The 15718-nt window shown below is 41.8% G+C and overlaps 1 protein-coding gene across 1 annotated transcript in view; it reads right to left on the reverse strand.

Annotated features, from left to right (window-relative positions):
* SREBF2 (sterol regulatory element binding transcription factor 2) overlaps positions 1–12834 on the reverse strand; it is a 35958-nt gene extending 23124 nt beyond the window's left edge. The window contains exons 1-4 of the mRNA XM_060245357.1: positions 12613–12834; positions 3347–3733; positions 1365–1546; positions 452–592 (exon numbers count right to left, since the gene is read on the reverse strand). Of these exons, the coding sequence (XP_060101340.1) occupies positions 452–592; positions 1365–1546; positions 3347–3733; positions 12613–12697 (795 nt within the window). The 5' untranslated portion in view covers positions 12698–12834. The remainder of the gene's footprint in view (positions 1–451; positions 593–1364; positions 1547–3346; positions 3734–12612) is intronic.
* Positions 12835–15718: the final 2884 nt, after the last annotated feature.

The raw sequence follows: 15718 nt of genomic DNA on the forward strand, positions 1-15718 counted from the left end.
GCCTTGGGTCAGCTATAGCTTTTGCAGAGTTGTCCTTGAAAGGGCAGCTTCTGTGAGAGCTCTCTCAGCCCCACCTACCTGTCTGTTGTGAAGGAGGTAGGTAAAGAAGATATTGAATTTAAATTGTAAGCTGCTCCAAGACTCTGAGATTCAGAGTGGGATATAAATCCAGCATCATCATCATCATCACCGTATGTTTTCCAGTGAGTTACACTGAAGAAAATTAATGAGTTAAGCAATCTAAATACAGGTTCTTGTTTGAAAAAAAAACTCTGATTTTGATAGCCATTTAGGCCATATGATGATCTTCATGCCAAAACAGACACATGCACTGTAATTCTCGCACTCAATTTTAATGTATACTGTCTAAACAAATGTAAAGAAACCCTAAATTAAGAGAAAGAATTCGGAGAGTAATACAAGAAGACTAATACAAGAAGTGCCATAATACCTGTAGGGCTGTTGTCTGAATAGGAGTTGTCAATGCTGTGAGGGCTGGATTCTGAACAGCAGTCATTACAGGACTGCCATCAGCTTTTAATGTTGTTAAAACCAATGAGTCTGTTTTGATGATCTGCGGCTGGACAAGGACCTAGAAAAAGACACAGTGAAAGTTTAGTGGGACAAAGAAAGTCAGTGGCAAAATGCTGCATACTGCTTCAGCAAGTGGAAAGCTTTTTCTTAACAGATGTGTTCTGATTGCATGAAACTCCACTATGCAATAAGAGCCTACAGCTGCTACTGTAATGTCTTATGCTCCCATGTTCCTCCTTCCTACACATGTGAAGACAGAAGGAACTTGCCTATAAGCCAACTTGCTTGGTTTTGCAGCTAGATCTGAAGTATGCTAGCTACTGCAAGCTGACAGATGTGCAGGTAGTAACAGAGTGTGTCTTCGAGTGTGGCATCCACCAGCACATCAATTGGATCTCTTATCTTTTCCTAAAAGAAATAAAAAGTTCTAGCCCCCATGATCGAGGAGATTATTTACCACCTTCTAAAAGCTTTAAAAAATGCCTCGCCTAATACTTTCCCCCTCCATTCCAAAACTGATGATAGTTGATATATTCCAAAATATGATGCTAACATCACTCAATACTAACATCACTTCACAATTTCCAATCAAGTAATCAGAAAAAAATGGCCATTTCTGAGATTCCTCCACTAACCCTCTTCTGATATCAGTGAATGCTATTCCTTTCCCCATAACTCAACAATCCAAGAATTTGGCCTATGGATTACCAACTTTATATGCCGGGGACAGTTCACCACCTGAAGGCCAGACTATCTCCAGCTACTACATTTCCAACCTTGGAATAGCTCAGAAAGTTCAGATACTAACACTACAACACAAAAGTACTTACTGGAACTTGCTGGACTTGAGGAGCAGCTACTGTTTGGACTGTGGCTGGGGTTAGTGTCTGGATAGTTCCGTTGGCAGCCTGTGTGAGGACCCTCTGGGCTTGCACTGTTTGCACCTGCTGCTGGATGGTAACTGGCTGAACTTGAGAGGAAGTCACCAAGCTCTGTACTTGAGGCTGCAGCACTAAAAGGGGAACAGGAAGAATCTGAGAAATAGCCTACATTGGCTCATGTGGAACAGCAGCCATGGCTCTCATTTACACAGTAAGCCATAATTGTTGATGATTAATTCACTCATGGTGGTCTTCAAGTCACGCATTCATAAGCTGCCAGAGAACTTCCCCCTATATGCCTATAGTGGGCATCAAACCTGGTGAAAGCATATTGTGAAAAATTACAAACCAACTGTAAGCAAGAGAATCATGGGTCAAAAAGTCTCTGGTCTACACGACTTACTTGAAGATGCTCTTTATAATGCTACCATTAGCTTGGAGACTGCAGATGGTTTACAGCCCAATTCTTAATAGTATTAAACTGGATATGACACTGAAAGATCTGGACATGGATCTTCTACTGTTGTCAAAGACAAACCAGCAAATGCACAAGCCCTAATTTATAGCCATGGACAGAACAAAAAAAAAGGAAAAAGCACTTATCTAAACTACTCTCATAGCTGGGACCACTACTACAGCATTGACAATTTCCACGGTTCAATCACGCAGCCAGTTCAGATAGCTGGCAGGGACTTCCCAGACTTCAAGCAAGACTTTCCTGGGAGAAAGGTACTTAGCCTTTTCCACAGACAACTTCAGGGACTGCCTCTTCACCTATGACCTTCCCTATGCACTGGGGAGCATACACTGGAGTCTACTCACAGGCTACTGCTGGACAGTGCCTGAAATTTCATTGACTGGCACAAGCAGCAAGACTTTTCTGATAGTGCTACCTTCACCAGAGAGGTCCAGCAGGTTTAGTCATTGTTGATCTTCAAGAAGTTTATCCAGAATATTCTGTGAGAAGTAAAGGGCTAAATGAAGTATTTATTGCTGTATGGAGGTTAACTCTTTTGTTATCTGAGGTGCTTATTGGGTTGAGTATCCCCCACCAATGGCTACGCCATTAAGCTGAAGGCACAAGTTGCTGCCAAATCCAAAGTAATTAAGGGCAAGGGGAAAATGACATTAACATTGCCTAAGTTTTTTCCCCATACCATACCACCTACGGACAAATTACATCATCGTACAAATCCACATATTACAACTGAAGTAGACTCTAGTCCACCAAGCTTAGACTAGAATAAAATTTTGTTAGCCTTTTAAGGTGTACCAAGTCACTCCCCTTTCCCCCCTAGCAACAGACTAATACAGCCAGGCCTCTGGAAACACAGCTGAAACTCATCCTACTGATCTTGGCTAACGTATCCCACTTCTTCCCTTTGCAAATGCCAAGATTCTTGAATCTGCCTAACAAACTCAAATTTATATATTCACATTTGCTAACATCCAGCCACATGACAATAGGAACAATTTAATAATGCAATATATAGAATAATAAATAAAACTTAGTCCTCACATCTGTTTGTTAACTCTTGTATTTATATGCTAATTTGCTGACATTCATACATCTTACCAACTGCTTTAATCCAACCTCAGCTATACTTATCACCCAGTACCTTGACTCCAACTAGCCCTTCCTGTCAACTAACTCCACACCATCTCTTTACATATATGTAAAACTGTTTCAGTATATCTGAAGAAGTGTGCATGCACAGAAAAGCATATACCCAGAATTAAACTTTGTTGGCCTTTAAGGTGCCACTGGATTCAAACTTTGTTCAGTTGCTTCAAGCCAACAAGGCTACCCACCCGAATCTATCTAAATATTGCTCTTTGTCCAATAATGTTTAGTTCTTCTTATTTAATATGCCTGTCTTCAAAAGGTTCCTACAACACAGCCCATTATTTTGAGAGCCCTGAGATCCTACCTTGGAAACTAGTGGCTGCATTTTGATAAATTACAGGTTGCTGAATGAACCGTGTCTGAGGAGCAGAACTGAAAGTTGGAGTAATCATCACAGTCTGTTGCTGGAGCCGAGGCTGAACTTGAGGACGAGGTTGAAGAGGGGGTGCAGCCCGCGGCTGGGCAGGCGTTGTAGCAGCTGACTGGGACACTTTCACTTGCACTGCCTGAAGCTGGGGAGAAGTTGCATTAGGCGGGAAAGACTGAAGCTGTCCCTGGCTGAAGGTCCTCTGTGATGAGACATCTGCTACATTTCCGTTACACGCACTGTTGTTCTGGAAGGTGCCACACAACTGTTCAGAAAACAGATCTGGAAATTCTCCAACCTGGTTGCTGACAAACTGCAGCATCTCTACAAAAACACATTAAAAAGAAAACATACATTTCAAATGCTATTATACAGTTCAATATTCAGCATCCTTAAACTGATTTCGGGGAGTTTCGGGGAGGGACGGTGGCTCAGTGGTAGAGCATCTGCTTGGGAAGCAGAAGGTCCCAAGGTTCAATCCCTGGCATCTCCAAAAAAGGTTCCAGGCAAATAGGTGTGAAAAACCTCAGCTTGAGACCCTGGAGAGCCGCTGCCAGTCTGAGAAGACAATACTGACTTTGATGGACCAAAGGTCTGATTCAGTATAAGGCAGCTTCATATGTTCATATGATATACACATAGCTTGATGGAGGTGGTCTCAAAGAACCCTGGAATGCAGATATATGTATTTTCCACACAAATTTTGTAGGATGCCAGAAGCTGTAATTCCTATTGGGCTCAGTAGGACTCACTTCTGTGTACTCTGCTGGAAGATCCTGCCTCAGCATCTTGTGCACTGCCACCAACTATAACCAATTCTGCAACTCATAACACAAGAACAAAAAATAATCATGGTGGACAATGCTATTGGCATTAAAGTTGTGAGTGAGCTATTTGCCTACTGCATAAATTAGTTTGCTCTGCGGCCATCCATCCTGAGCTAAGACAAAAATATATCTTTTTTCAAGACTACCTCTAAAGAGAAAGCTTTTATAATTCTCACTTGTACAATTTGCATCTGTGCAAGTCTATCAAATTTCTCCTAATGATCCCAAGAACTCTTTTACTTTGGTTATTTATCAACTCTCACACAATGATGTTTACTCTCCAAGGGTGAACATTATATAGATAGCCCAACTCTGTTTTTTTTCCGTGATGGTGAAAAGGGCAAAAAAATGCTGTGAAAAATGCAGTGTCACTAAAAGCTGCTCATTATAGTGCTAGATTAGGATCTGGAAGATCCAGATTAAAAGCTCTTTTCAGACATGAAACTCAGATATGATCTCGGATCAGTCACTATTTCTTAGTCTAGCTGCTGTAGCACAGCTCACACAGCTGCAAGGATTAAATAGGAATGAATGGGAATGTCATACCAGAAGGAAAAATTATATATATATTTTTTTAAAAAATCTTGTAATGTTTCAAATAAAGTACTCACTTTTATAAGAATTCAGTACAAGCTTGTAAAAAAACAAAAACCTTCTAACCTAAAAATCCACAAAGCTGCTTTAGAAACTTGCATGGAAAAGAAAAGCTGCTTGTAATAAACTGATCCACTGTGCAAAGCAATAGCAAACAAATAGTTCCTTCCTCAAAATTACTGGCAGGATTTTATTGAGCAGATATCTCCTTGTATATGACAGACTATGAGAAATGCAGAAATCTCATGCAGTTACTCTTCCTCACTACTGCCACCCCTCTCCTGTTGCATTTTGTTCACAAGGTCGGCCTCAGCCTTCAGGCAGGATTTTCAGGACAAGCTGCTAGGGAAGGCAGGACTGATCTGCTTCATGAGCTGCTTCCACAAACTCTTCCAAGAAATCTAATCTACTAGGCAGAAAAGAGAAGAACAAATGATATGGCTCCCAGGATATGGCTGAAGAGCTCACAGGAAGGTAGAAAAATCAGGTGGGCAGCTCTGTGAGACAAATCCAGCCTGGTATCCAGGTTTCCTTGGGAACATCTATCTAATAGGGTTGCCAAGTTGAGGTTTGGAAATTCCTGGATATTTAGGGGTAGAGCCTGGGGAGGGTAGAATCAGGGAAGTGGGAGATCTCTGCGGAGTATAATTCCAGAATGTCCACCCTCCAAAGGTGCCATTTTCTTCAGGGGAACTGATTTCTGAAGCCTGGAAATGAGCTGTACCTCCAGAAGATCTCCAGACCATGCCTGAAGGCTGACAACCCTTCTCTCAGCTGAACTAGTTATCTCAGTCAAATGGTTTAAATAGTATACCATTTAAATCAAATGGTTTAAATGGTATAGCTCAAATTTCTGCTATACCCTATCTGGAACGTATAGTGGTCAAGAGGACTTCTCCATAGCTATGACTATGGCTTGTTCCTCCTGGTCCTTGGCTTGCTATTCCCCATTCTTGTGGACTTCTACCCATGATCCTGGTCTTGACATTGGTGAAGTAACTCTGGCTCCTCACTTCTTGTAATATGACTCTGAAGTCATGTGACTCCTTGTTATGCTCCTGCAGCTTAATGGGTTCCACATCTGCAAAGGCTAAAGACCACCAATATAGACTACAGAGATATTCTCCAAGAGCATATAGGCAATCCCAAGAGCAAACATTTGGTTAAATGTCAGGTAGATAAAGAGTGGTGAAACACCTTTATTACTTCCACCATCTTGCTGAGCATTTTTCTCTTCCTGTTCAAGCACCTATAAAGCTTGGGCATAGGCCATGAGCCCCTGCGTACAAGTTGAATGCACAGAGCCTGTGGCTGGCAGCACAGGCCTTTGGAAGAACCAGCATGAGTCTAGCCCAAGTTGTCTGCTGTTTAGTGGTTTATGTGTATAGTCTTTCTTGGTGGGGGAAGCTGCATTGAGTCAATTTGGGGAGAAAAGCAGGGTACAAATAAAGGTCAAAGGACTGAAAAATCAGTCCTTTGGAGCTGCCATACAGTGATCAGTACTGGGCTACAGGATTATTAGTATAAGTATTAATTGTTTATTTATATTATGCCCATTCCCCAAAGGGGCTCAGAGCGGAGTACAACATAAATAATAAAATCACAACTGCATAACAATAAAAAGGATGAATCGCCTTTCTGCTAAGTTTAAGACAGCTCCTCATGTCTCACTTTATCAACTTCATTTTCAGGAAAGAATGCACTCACCCCTAACTTCCCAGCAGTAGCCTTCAATATTGCTATGAAATAAAATGGCAGCTGATAGAGAACTGATAAAAGACAGAAAACAAACTGCTTAAATATGCAGAACTGGATCAACTCCTCAACTACAAAAAAGCCTAGAAATCACTCATTCTCACTTCAATGAATCTATAGCTAGGAAACAGCTCAAAGTACCTTGAGTTTCAAACTGTCCCTTTAGCAGTATATCTACAATTTACACACAATATTCCCAATCCTAATGAGCTATGTTCATGCACTGTCTCTTCCCTTCCTGTTAAATGACAAACTAAATAAAATAATCTAATCTGAAGTTGTTCAATATTTGTAGGACACAAAGCAGCTGCTATTCTGCCATTTGGTCCTCCAAACAGTCCATGCACTCTCTTAATCAGACTTACCATCTGTGAACTCTAGCAACTGAGTGAGCAGTACACAGACATTTTGTAAATTCCCTCACAGTGTTCAAACTGTTGTGTGAGCCATCAGAAATGCCTGTAGATGGGAGCAAAAACAACCAAACTTCTCTATGGAAACTAGCTGTAATCCATTGCCACATCACAGTGTTCTACAAAGAGACAACTCCAGTCCTTACCTGATGCCACAGTCTACACTGGGATTCACTGGACCTATGCCATTCATTAAAATATTCATCCAGATGAAATTACCCAATGTGTGTAGGTTTTATATGAGTTGAGACAAGGCTGGTGGATATGTGCAACAGCCTTCTCAGTTATGACCTACAAATCTGGAGTCCACAGATCTCCCAGAAGCTAGATCAACCCTTTCGTTGATGACCTTCCAGAAGTTAGTAAAGGCTTCCTAAGTGGCCTTTTTTTTTTTTGAAGGGAGGAATGGGGGGGGGCTAATTTCCAATGGGTTGTTTTCATATCAGGTTTTTTATTGTATAGCTTTTTATTAGTGCTGTTTTAATGCTGCTGGGAGTTTATATGTAATGTTCTCAAGTTTTCTTATGGATTTGGATTACCGAATTATTTTGCTGCTTTCATATAGCTCCGTAATTGTTTTGGTGCTTCTTTTAACATTTTTAACATGGAAAGCTATCCTGAGTATTCTGTAAATGGAAAGGATAAATATATAACCAAGCAAGCAAAGTCAAAGGGGGGAAAATCTCATCGTTTATTTGGACAACCTGTTCTCTAATGGATGGGATCATCTCTCAAAATATAATTTAAAATCTCCCTAAAATTTAACCTGTTAGCTCCAGCCTTTTCGTATGGACAATTGTTTGGAAATATGTACCTTCCCTCTCTTTTTAACTAGGAATTTTTCTCTCTCTTTTCCAAAGACTATATATCTAGACTTAAAACATCTAAGGCTGTAGAATTTATAAAAATCTATGATACCTTAATGTGCCTAAAACTGATCCAGGTGGGCAGCCATGCTGGTCTGAAACAGAACAAATTTTGAGTCCTTTAAGACCAACAAAAGTTTATTCAAGGTATGAGCTTTCATGGGCAGGCACATTTCCTCAGATACTGTGCCTAGAATTCAAAGATTTTCTCAACTATGAACGTAGACGAATGCCTAAATATTTGATATTTTATTTGATATATTATCAAAGAATTCTGAATTATTTTTCCAGACATCTATTTTTCTTCTTCAAAACTTCTGCAGGTTATGCATTGTGTTCCCTCTAAACTGTGTGCATGAATAGCCACTCATTAACATAGGAAGTTCTGCTCACCAGCAATCTTTAGCTTGCACTGCCCATTGCCCTTTTTAAGATTACAGAAGTTATACATTCTGCTCAGGATATGAACTGCTCTGCTCAGAAGTGGGGTGGATTTGAGGGAACATTGCGTACACATAGTTTTTATCGAACCTAGTATCCTAAAAATGGCCACAACATTAAAACTGGGCTTATCCAGAACCTAAAAATGCAACACTATTAATCCAATCTCCAATGGCTTCCAAGTTATTTGACTTTTAAAAATATTATTAAATGTGCATCTTGCTCTTACATGGGGTTAACAGTAGTCTCCCACCCAAGAAAGTGACTAGGTCTGCATAACACATTTCAAATACTCTCAGACCACCCAATGTATATCTGGCTCCCATGTTGCATAATAAACGAAAATATCTCAAGCAGCATATACTGATGTTTGCTGCTTATGCACCAGTATTGTTTCATGTGTCTTTTATATTGTGTGTGTGCGCATGCACATGTGCAGGTACTGTGCATTCATCTTTAAACACCCGTTAACATACATCCAGGAACCTTGGAACAATCAAGATTCTCAAACATACATGCCTTTCTTAAAGTCACGCTGTTGCACATGGAGCAATCATGTTTGCCATTATAGTCTGAGGTAACCTAATAGGTGACATTTGAACAAAGTTCATCAAATTACATTTTTTTCTTGAAAGGCTGACCAATACATCAAGATGCAGCAAAAATGCACACAAAATTGTGGGGTGGCAGAATAAACATGAAGGATATCTAGTGGTACCAGAAAACAATAGTAAGTCTCCTGTTTCTTCAAGCAGTTCAATTTTACTGTATTCCCAAAACCATTATGTTACAAAATGCAAAACAGTAATACAACAAAACAGTAATACAAGAAGCTTAGCCCACACCAAATTTAAAAAAAAAACACCTCACTCTTCAAGATTACCGGTTAACTCTGAACATTATTTGTTTTTTCACTGTTAGCTACCTTTAAGATCTTTGATGATGGAGTTCTAGGAATATTTGAACAAGAATAAAATCTTTTCTAATTTCAGCAACGTATAAAGCAAAATGTGCATCATTCATAGCAAGATCCTATGAATATTCTTTCACAATAATTTGCAGGCTGTGGTACAAAGGTATCAGAGGACAGGGTGCTCAATGACTGACAATCTACCATCACTCAACTGAACCTCAAAAAAAAAATTCAGTATAAACGCTAATTCTCCAGCCAATATCATCCCAACCAATTTCAGGAGAGAGCAACTGACGATAGCTAGTTTGTTGATGTGAAAAACAATAATAAGCTTCTAAGGTTCCAATTAGAATCATTTTCAAGCTGAGTATAGTCCTAGGATTGTTATTTTGGCCTGCTTCTAATGGGATAATTGTACTATCAGAAGTTTCTGCAAACTTCCGTTCTACTGAACAAGCAGCAACACTTTTAATCCCTGAAAGTGCGCTTATTATTATTTTTTGTGTGTGAGAACCTTGGAAATGTGCAGCTTATCTTTTTTTTTGTAGAAGACTGCTTGACAGAGCTGTGGAATACTTGTGAGGCACTCCAAAGGGATCTGCTGAGGCTGGGTGAGTGGGCGTCAACATGGAGAAGAGGTTCAATGTGGCCAAGTGCAAAGTAATGCACACTGGGGGCCAAGAATCCCAGCTACAAATACAAGTTGATTGGTTGTGAACTGGCAGAGACTGACTAAGAGAGAGATCTTGGGGTCGTGGTAGATAACTCACTGAAAATGTCAAGACAGTGTGAAATTTCAATAAAAAAGGCCAACGCCATGCTGGGAATTATTAGGAAGGGAACTGAAAACAAATCAGGCAGTATCATAATGACCCTGTATAAATTGATGGTGCGTTCTCATTTGGAATACTGTGTACAATTCTGGTCACCGCACCTCAAAAAGGATATTATAGCATTGGAAAAAGTGCAGAAAAGGGCAACTAGAATGATTAAAAGTTTGGAACACTTTCCCTATGAAGAAAGGTTAAAACCCTACAAACCCTAAAGGTTAAAACGCTTGGAACTCTTTAGCTTGGAGAAACGTCGACTGCGGGGTGACATGATAGAGGTTTACAAGATTATGCATGGGATGGAGAAAGTAGAGAAAGAAGTACTTTTCTTCCTTTCTCACAATACAAGAACTCGTAGGCATTCAATAAAATTGCTGAACAGTCAGGTTAAAACGGATAGAAGGAAGTACTTCTTCACCCAAAGGGTGATTAACATGTTGAATTCACTGCCACAGGAGGTGGTGGCAGCTACAAGCATAGGCAGCTTCAAGATGGGATTAGATAAAAATATGGAGCAGAGGTTCATCAGTGGCTATTAGCCACAGTGTGTGTGTGTGTGTGTGTGTGTGTGTGTGTGTGTATACTGGCCACTGTGTGACCCAGAGTGTTGGACTGGATGGGCTATTGGCCTGATCCAACATGGCTTCTCTTATGTTCTTATCAGACAAATTTATGGCATAAAAACAGAGGCAGAAAAGCTAAAGATTGTATTTTGATGATTATTACACAATCACAGAACCTTTATTGGCATAACAATGATTATTACTTATTTTTGCATAAACATATCTTTGTTTCGCAATTTTTAATTCAATTTAACATAAAAGCTAGCTATTGAACGTTTCAAAGTTTGTTCCCTGTTCTAAGTTTTTTATGAACTGGGCTATTAGTCAGAATCGATTAAAAAAGACTGCAGTAAGGCTTGGTTCAGTCCTGCTTATTTCCAAATAAATAAGTTTATGAACAGAATGCTGGATGACATTAACCAAAATTGAGGCCTGGACCTCATTTGATGCGGCCTCATTTGGAGTAGTGTGTACAGTTCTGATCACTGTATCACCAAAAGGACATTACAGAGCTGGAAAAAGCACAGAGGAGGGCAACCAAAATAATTAGGAGGTTGGAGCACTTTCCCTAAGAGGCAAGGCTGAAGAGTCTGGGACTTTTCAGTTTAGAAAAGAGGTAAGTAAAGGGGCACGTGACAGTGGTTTATAAAATTATGCATGAGGTAGACAGAGTTGACAAAGAGAAACTGTTCTCCCTCTCCCAAAATACTAGAACTCAAAGGCAGCTAATGAAGCTGATGGGCAGTAGGTTCAGGAGGGACAAAAGGAAATACTACTTCACACTGAGGGTAATTAAAATGTGGAATTTGATGTCAGAGTTTGTATTGATGGCCACGGGAATAAACAGCTTTAAAAGAGGATTAGATAGATTCATGGAGAATAAATCTGTCAATGGCTAGTAGCCTCCACATCCAGGAGGCTGAAGCCTCTAGGCCAAAAGCCAGGAAGCAACATCAGGGAAGGCTTCAACCTCTGTGCCCTGTGTTTTTAACCTTCCAGAAGAACTGGATGGCCACTGTGTGAGTACAGATGCTTTTACTAGATGGATTATTGGTCTGATCTTAAGACTCAAACATTATGAGCAGCAGCCAGTAACTGTATCCAAACAAATGAGCCATTCGTGGGAAGGGCGGGATATAAATTCTAAATAAATAAATAAAATAAATAAAACCAAGGGACACAACCCAGATATCATGTTACATATGCATCATACCTGAGGCATACCTCAACTCTGTAGCTATTGCATCCAAAAGAACATGTCACACACTGCACAAAGCTGCCCTCCAAATTACAAACTTTGAGAAGGAACAACCAACTGTGTTGCCCCTTCTTCTGCAAGTCTATCATTTAGAGGGGAAATATGTCCAGCGTGGCAGGCATTCCTCTTTTACATCATCCTTTCCAGACACCCACTAACAAGTGTAGGCCCACACAAAACACATGACTTTACTAGGTATCAAACGTAGTGCACGTTAACAGACACGACAATGAAAGATTTACAGGCGTACAATAACATTTATTAATGAATCGAAAGAACCAGATCACATCACCAACTTCCATGTTCCTTTAATCAACAAGGCGGGGGGAGGGGGCATTCAGCACCCTGGGAAATGTCGAAGCTTGGCCTCAATAGGAAAGTCCACTGTGTCCTTTAAGCAAGGGAAACAGCAATATGCGGCTTATAAATGCCTACTCCCACGATTAGGGTTATGGTTTCACTAGTTTGGGGAGAGCGGCAGGGGTAGAAAGCGGAAGAGAGCGCCACACACGATACTGTGTCCTCACATCCTGAGTGACACCTGCCAATCCCTCCCGTTCCCAGGCGTCACAGAAGGGACCTCCAGGGTCATCTAGTCAAGGCCAGACGCCCTAGACCCGGGGAGCGCCGCTTCTCTGCCCCACCGGCCGGGTAGGCGCCGCAGCAGCCGCTCCACGCGAGGGAGGGAGGGAGGGAGGGCGGACGGCAGGGGGCACAGCCGAGCGGCCGCCCCACGCACTCACCGTCGATGTCGCCCAGGGTGAGCTCGTCCCCGAGCTCCGTCAGAGTCTCCATGGTCTCCATGCTGCTCAGCTCGCCGGTCTCCATCTCTGGCGACTCGGCTCGCCCGGCTCCGCCACAGCCAGCCAGCGACTCCGCCAGTCTGTCAGAGGGAGCGGCTGCGGTGACACCCAACGCCTTAACCCTTCCGCAGCCGGGTGGCGGCGGCTCGGCTCAAATCAAGTGAGGCTCCCGACGCCTGCGGCTCCACCCGGCGCCATCTTGAGTTACCCTTCTTCACCCCGCCCACCCACCTGAGAGAAACTACAGCGGCGCGCTTCTCTCGGCTTGTTGTCAATGAGACCAGGTCCCCGCCGGCCAATCGGCGGGCAGAGCGGCTCATGGTGTGATGGTGCGTCAGCGATCAGCAGCTGTCATTAGCATGCCGGGCTATCCCCTCCCGGCCCGTTTGCCTTCCCCAGTCTGAATATTCAAAAGAAGGCGGGGATGATATGAATTATTCAGTAACCAAGAATCACTTTGAGTGAAAGGAGCGCTGAATTCTCCAGGGCGCAGCGAAAGTGGACAGTTGTAAGTTATTAGGGGTTGTAGTTGTAAGTTAGTTGGCATAATCATTCTGGTCCTGCCCTTCATTTCTAAGTGCGTGTGTGCAAAGAATAGGATCTCGTTTTACGGCCCATTTTAAAAATATTCTCCCTGTCTCTTTTTAACACTTGAAAATAAGATAGCCAAAACTCTCCGAAGCTTCATATCACGCATTCTCGTGCGGAAGAGTTACATATCGTTGAGTACACAGGCTGGATACGGGACGCTTTGAGTCTACAAAGTCACGCTTGAGTCGCTGGGAGGCCGATCTAGATTGCTGCTGCGACAAGAATGGAAAAGGCTCTCCTCCAGAATCTTATCTGGCGCTCCCCACCATTTTCCAGCTCTGAAAATGACTTTTGCAGTTCGGTAAGGGTGGATGAGGCGGGTAGAGCTAAAGTCCCTTCTCCATGTGCGCCGTCCACACTTCCGAAACCGGCACCGCACAATTAAGAACTTAATTCCATAACTGAGGACACAGCTGCTGGCACAGGACAGGCTGAATGCAGCCAAGATTTCTTCCACCCACGTTACACCTGGCTATATATCCTTATCTATCTCATGATGCTTATAACGAGTTGTTGGCTGGCTCTCTTTAAAAAAAAATTGCAAGGGAGGATGCGCTTTCCTATCCCAGCCTACTACTAACACAACTAGATGGGGGGAAGGGTTGTCTGAGCTGCCTTCTTAGACTTTCTGCTAGGAGTTGACCGATGTTCCCTCTAAGCGGTGGAGTTATTGTGAGCAAAAAGTCTACTTTGTGAACTACTGACATTAAAACTGAGCTACTGCCTAAATTAGTTTGCTCTACGGCCATTTTTTCTGAGCTGAGACAAAAATGTGTGAACTGGAAGCTAAAAAACTGTGACCTAGCTCACACTAACTCAGCTTAGAGGGAACACTGAAGTTGATTCCCATTCTTTTAGATCTTCCACCTGCCTTTATAGCTGTTACACAACCACTGACTCAATAGTCAATTTTCTACCTCTTTAAGCAACATGTTTCTTAACACAGAGATTCAGTTTTAAAGCAGCTTTCCATGTTAACTTTATCACTAGCAATTTGTTTTTCATTTGTATATCTTTTTGGCTCAGAAGGAGAAAAAAGTTCATTCTGATAGACACAGATTTCCCTGTGTGTCTAAAACATGCATCACCCTGACTGAGTTTGTTTCTATGAGGTTACAAAAAACTATCTGGCTATGAAAACAACTCCTAACCTTTTTACCCTGCCAATAATGATGAAACAAGGATTATTTATTTATTTATTTATTTATTTGAGATTTATATCCCGCCCTTCCCACGAATGGCTCAGGGCGGCTTCCAACAATTTTAATCAAACATAAAATTTAAACAATATTAAGTATAAAACAATTAAATATTTAAACAGTTAAACTTTAAAACAGAATATTTCAATTTCCTGTAAACAGATGGCTGGCCAGTTACATCAGTTGTCATCATAGCTAGGTGTAGGCTAGCCGGAAGAGGGTCGTCTTACAGGCCCTGCGGAACTGCGCCAAGTTTTGTTTTTCTAGAAAGTTAAGCTCTACAATGGAATCTTATCTGACACTAGTTACCTCTCAGGGTTTTCTTGTTAACCTTCACTGTTCCTTGTTAGTCAATTCTCCAAGTAAACATTACATATCCAGTAGATTTCAGAAGAGAGGGCACTGCAGCATTCAAGGGGGATTGGAAGCCGTACCTGGAACATGCTTAAAACTCTCAGGTACTGCTTCCAAAAATTAATGGCAATTCTCTGGCAAGCACAGTTGGAATGAGCTTCATAGACCACTCTACATAAGAATCAACAGTAGTTAGAAAGTTAATTGCTTATTACATGAACTGTAGGGAATGTTCTGATCTAGGTAACCCAGGCTGTCTGGATTTTGTCAGAAGCTAAGCGAGGTTGACCTTTGGATGGGAGACCACCAAGGAAGTCCAGGGTCATGTCTGATGAGCTTCATTTGCTTGAAAACAGGCCCACAGCTAGGATTTTTCACTTGGTGGGGCCCAAAGCCAGGATTTTCATTTAATCATTCTGCTTAAAAATAATAAATAAATAAATAATGCAGACAAGTAATTCATCACTCAAAAATGTTTCAAACTCTGTGCACAGCCCAACCTCATTGCATTGATTCTTCTTCTAACAAATACGTTTATCTGGCAAAGGGGGTGGGGGTGGGAGAGAGACTGTACTTCTCATACAACTGTGAGAAATCACTGGCTGGCTGGGATTCAGCCACAATATTGACCTAAGGAGCTGGGGGGGGGGGACCCTGTGCCATTTCTCCTCTCTTCCTTTTTCATTTCTGAGTAAACACAATGAAGGAGAACAAAGAAAATGACAGGACTGGCCTCTCTTCCCCTCCCTTGTTTAAGCTCCTATGCAGGGAAATTGGGGCGATGCTAAATATCCAAAACCTTCTGCCCTAAAAACATTGCTCCGCCAAGGGCAACCTGGGTTCCTACCCCCATCACAGGAGGACAAGCAGTCTGGCACTTGGCCCCTGCTCAGCTCCATGTC

Source organism: Heteronotia binoei, chromosome 8, assembly GCF_032191835.1.
Source record: "Heteronotia binoei isolate CCM8104 ecotype False Entrance Well chromosome 8, APGP_CSIRO_Hbin_v1, whole genome shotgun sequence".
Taxonomy (NCBI): domain Eukaryota; kingdom Metazoa; phylum Chordata; class Lepidosauria; order Squamata; family Gekkonidae; genus Heteronotia; species Heteronotia binoei.